Source organism: Castanea sativa, chromosome 2 (genome assembly GCF_040712315.1).
Source record: "Castanea sativa cultivar Marrone di Chiusa Pesio chromosome 2, ASM4071231v1".
Taxonomy (NCBI): domain Eukaryota; kingdom Viridiplantae; phylum Streptophyta; class Magnoliopsida; order Fagales; family Fagaceae; genus Castanea; species Castanea sativa.
The window spans coordinates 38,825,853-38,829,982 of record NC_134014.1 but is presented as its reverse complement, the minus strand read 5'-3'; the positions used below and the strand labels follow the sequence as shown (position 1 = coordinate 38,829,982).

Below are 4,130 nucleotides of genomic sequence, written 5' to 3'. Positions count from 1 at the left end.
CATGATGATACATATTTTTTTAAAGTTCAGATCATATACATTTGTTAAGGTACATATATAGGATTCAACATGGGCAGGTCTTTCTGACTGGTGCACAAGACAAACAAAAAAGAAAAAAAAATGATCAAACAATCAACATCTCAGCTATGTTCAGTGAATCTGTACCAATACTTAACAGCCTTTAGGTTATGTGTCGTGGCATGAAACTTTAAAGAATATGATTTTTTGGTAGCAAGCAACAAAATCATTTACTACTTTTTAAAAGCATTTACTAATAAATAATTAGAGCAAAGTCCTCCAGCCGATTTTTTTTTATTTTTTTTTATAAATGAATCCTAACAAACCCTTAAATAAATCATCCTTAAAAAAATCCAGAAGCATTTGGCATCATCTTGTGTCCTCACCTCCCAACCACAACCACTTTGGCGTTAAACCCACCAAAACCACTTACAGCTAATTATAAACATACAAATTTGGACCCATTCATCATTTGCACCTATTTCCAATTTACACATTCTATCAAATTGGGCCCAAAAACCAAGCAAAGAAGATGCAATAATTCAGAGATAGTGAATTATAAATATAGCTATGTCCCTACTTAACAGTCCCTACCAATTCTTCCATATTTTTAACCCCTTTATTTTAAGAATTTAAACTAAAATATTGCTCTTTATCGGTTTTTGCATCCAAAAGACAGGACAAAGATTATAGCTCTAAACCAAACCAGCTTATCAAATGACTCGTTAAAAAAATTATTTAACTATATTAAACATAAATGATCTTTTCAATTACCGCCAAGAAAATAACTCTAAATTGCATCGTAGCTAAACATTAAGAAAAAAGAAAGAAAGGGATAATGAAAAAGAGGAATAGAATAGAGACAAATAAGAGAGAGCTTCAGAATTCACAGCCCAATCAAATTGAATGTGGGGTTCCCCTTCACTATCCTATCACTTTCCACGGCTGAAAAGGGCCAAGCCGTCGGGTACTTCTTGTCGCTATCATGGACCTGGGCCCTATTCAATCATACCCAACCTCTCTCTCTCTCTCTACTTTCTTTTTTTGGGGTTTTTTCAACATTATTTAATTTTATATTTATATATATAAATTGACTAATTTCTTTGTATTGCTACAAAATTAATAAAATAAAAATTAAGGGAACCCAAAAAAAAAAAACCAACTAAAATCTTGCATTTTCAAAGCCGTGCAAATCGCTGACTCTATTCATTGACTTCCTCATGATAGCCACTTTAGCCAATCTCTCAGCGGCTCTCCAAGCCGAAGTGGGCGTAAGCGGCTCCGGCTTCTCTTCCACACGTTCGTTCCCTCTTTGCCTTTGGCTTTGCAGCTGGCTCAGCCTTCGCTTGTGCAGCTCGGCTAGCTCGGCTTCCAAGCCGCGTATATACTCATCAGCCGACTCTGAGCTTGACTGCATCAACAAGGCTCGAGCCGAGGTCAACATGTGGTGAGCTCCTGACAAATTGTTGTGCTCGGCTAAGCGCCGAGACTCAGCCACGGCGCGAGTCGTGACGTGGAGGTTCCTGAGCCGTTGGATGCTCGGAGATGAAGATCGAACGGGCTGTGGACGAGGTACGAGGAGTGCCTGTTCTTTGCAAAACACAAGCTCCTGCGTGGTTGGGTCTTTGTAAGAAGGCCGTACGGATAAAACATAGTGGGGCCCAATCGAAGAAGCTGGTAATTTCACTTTCAGTTTCAACTCCACCAATAATTCCCTTTCTTCCTCGGCGTATAGATCACCCAGTTTAACCGAACCCGACCCGAGACCAGCGGGCCGACCCGTTAGTGCATATACCGCAGCAATCTCGGCAGGGGCGGACCCGGACGCGAACCCCAGTTGAACTCTAAGATCCTGGACCACAACACTTAACAAACCACCAACACATTTAGCAAACGCGTCCTCGTGATCCCACGCGCCGAAACACACGGTGTGGACGGGGATTTGAGAGAGGCGCGTGGAGTACACCACTGGAGAGCTGCGCTTGTGATTGACCGAATGATCAGTTCCGCTCTCGTTTGATAGAAGCATTATGCTCGCAACTGGGTTCCTCTCTCGACGATCTTCAAGAACCTTCGCAGCCTTTTTGAGCGCGTCGTTAGCACACGCGCCCTGGCCAACGCAGCACAGCGCGTCGACCATCTTTCTCGCGGATCTACGGCCGTTAGTTGTCATCCTCGTTAACGGCAACAACCGCTTCGAAGTGGCTGAGAACGCGACGATAGAGAGACGGTCAGTGGCACAGAGCGACGACACAACCAAACGCAAAGCGCGTTTCATCATCACGAGCTTGGGCCCACTCATGTTTGTACTGACGTCAACCACGGTCACTAAATCAATCGGAGCTCGACGCGCCGAGCGAGACGACGTCGTTCCGCACGGAGCTTTGAGCTTCAAAACGACAGCGTACGTCTCGTAATTCTTTCCAACAGCAACCACGGCGGCCTCAGGCAACAAACTCACATCCACGTGTCTGAAAACATCAGTAGGAGTGGAATTGACGAAAAAGCCCTGGAACTCGACGGTGTCGTTTTGGTCATCTTCGTTTTCGTCAGCTGATTCCGGTATGGGATTGAAGCGAGCACCGGGAGTGGGAGACATCAATGGCTCATCGTCGTTGTATACTCGCAAAGTCTTGGTTTTGACTTTGTTATTGTCATTATTATGCTCTGCTGCTTGGCTAACTGGGTTCTGATGGAAAGCAAGCAAAGGTAGTTCCTTCCAATTAGTGTTGCAAACAGGGCAAACCAAAAGTCGGTGCTTTTTGATGTGGGAAGAAATGCAATTGAAGTGGAAAGTGTGAGAACATTCGGCGGTGAAAATGGCCGTTCCTTGACCTGACTTCACGCTCTGTAAACAGATTCCACATCTACTCTGCAAAAATATAATAACAAACACAAAGAATATTAGAAAAGATATTAAAAAAAAAAAAAAGCAAAAACGTCACGGAAAAAGTAATAAGAACAGAGAAAGATTGATGACTCAGTTGAAGAGACTGTGAGAAACAGAAAAAAGATGCTTACTTTGGAGAGTCTTAACGTAGCTTTGAGGAGTGAGAAGCTGGAGGGTGATTTGGGGGAAGGAGGATTGGAGAGCTGGAACAATCTTGGGCTGTTGTTTTTCTTTGGAGTAGTTGCGGTTTTACAATGGAGTTTTGGGCTATTGGGTACCGATGAAGTGGGTGTTGCGGTGTTGGTGAGGGAGGTTCGGCACCGGAGACTTGGGCTTGAGACTGGCAGAGATTGCAAGCGAGGTGTTGATGGGTTGGAGAAAAATCCGAACTTGGAGCTGATTCTGGGGCTCTGATTGCTATTCTCGCAATGCTGGTTTTGATGCTTCTCTGTTGATATTACTTTGTTGGTTTCTCTATCTTTGGGGATTGATGTGCAAAACGCTCTTCTCCAACCAGTCACCATTTTAGTTTGGTTTTTTTTTTCTCTCTCTCTCTCTTTGGGTTTCACAATCTCAAAGCTTCTCTCTGAGTTTCTGATCCTCAAAGGGGGGTTTTAGAAAAGGGAATTGGTAGAGGTTGTATTATGAAGAGGACAAAAGGGGAGGTCGGGGTTGGGCATGGAATTGATTAAAAGGACAAAAGAAATGGATTAGATAGAGACACCCTTTTCATCCTCCACTTTTCCATGTTTCTATTTTCTCTGCTTCTCTACAAATAAGCTGGTGTATTATTTCTGTTTTCCTCTTTCGAAAGCCCCAAAAAGAGTTCTGCTATGAAAAGGCCTCACTGTTCCTGCTAAGTTGAAATCTCTCCCTTTCTCTCTCTCTCTCTCTCTCAGAAGATATGATATGATATGATATATGCAAAATGCAATAGAAAAATACAATCACTCTTTACCGTATGGGAATTTTATATGTTTTTAAATTGAAAGTGGTGTATTGGGATTAGCAAATTGGTAACCGGCATGTGTAGGTTGCTACCTACAGTAACAAGTCAACGGGACTGACTCTTGGAATTGGGTTTCACTGTCCCGTTCCCACGTTATGGTCACCGACCCATCTCTCTCTCTCTCTCTCTGCAATGAGATTTGAAAAATCTCGTTGGTGACATTGGTGACCTTGTGGGAGGGCACATTAATTTACAGTTTAGACTCAAGACTTT

At 43.0% G+C, this 4,130-nt stretch overlaps 1 protein-coding gene across 1 annotated transcript; it reads right to left on the bottom strand.

Annotated features, from left to right (window-relative positions):
• Positions 1 to 854: 854 nt before the first annotated feature.
• Positions 855 to 3,864, bottom strand: LOC142626075 (E3 ubiquitin-protein ligase WAVH1). Its single transcript, XM_075799849.1, has 2 exons — positions 3,040 to 3,864; positions 855 to 2,890 (listed from the first exon to the last, which is right to left on the bottom strand). The coding sequence occupies exons 1-2, from the start codon at positions 3,430 to 3,432 to the stop codon at positions 1,181 to 1,183; spliced, it is 2,103 nt and encodes a 700-aa protein (XP_075655964.1). The 5' UTR covers positions 3,433 to 3,864; the 3' UTR covers positions 855 to 1,180.
• Between the last annotated feature and the right edge of the window lie 266 nt (positions 3,865 to 4,130).

Excerpts from the sequence above, each read along its gene's own strand:
- LOC142626075 (XM_075799849.1), bottom strand. The coding sequence starts at position 3,432 with ATGGTGACTGGTTGGAGAAGAGCGTTTTGCACATCAATCCCCAAAGAT. Across the intron at positions 2,891-3,039 it reads CTACGTTAAGACTCTCCAAA|AGTAGATGTGGAATCTGTTT; the intron begins GTAAGCATCTTT and ends ATATTTTTGCAG.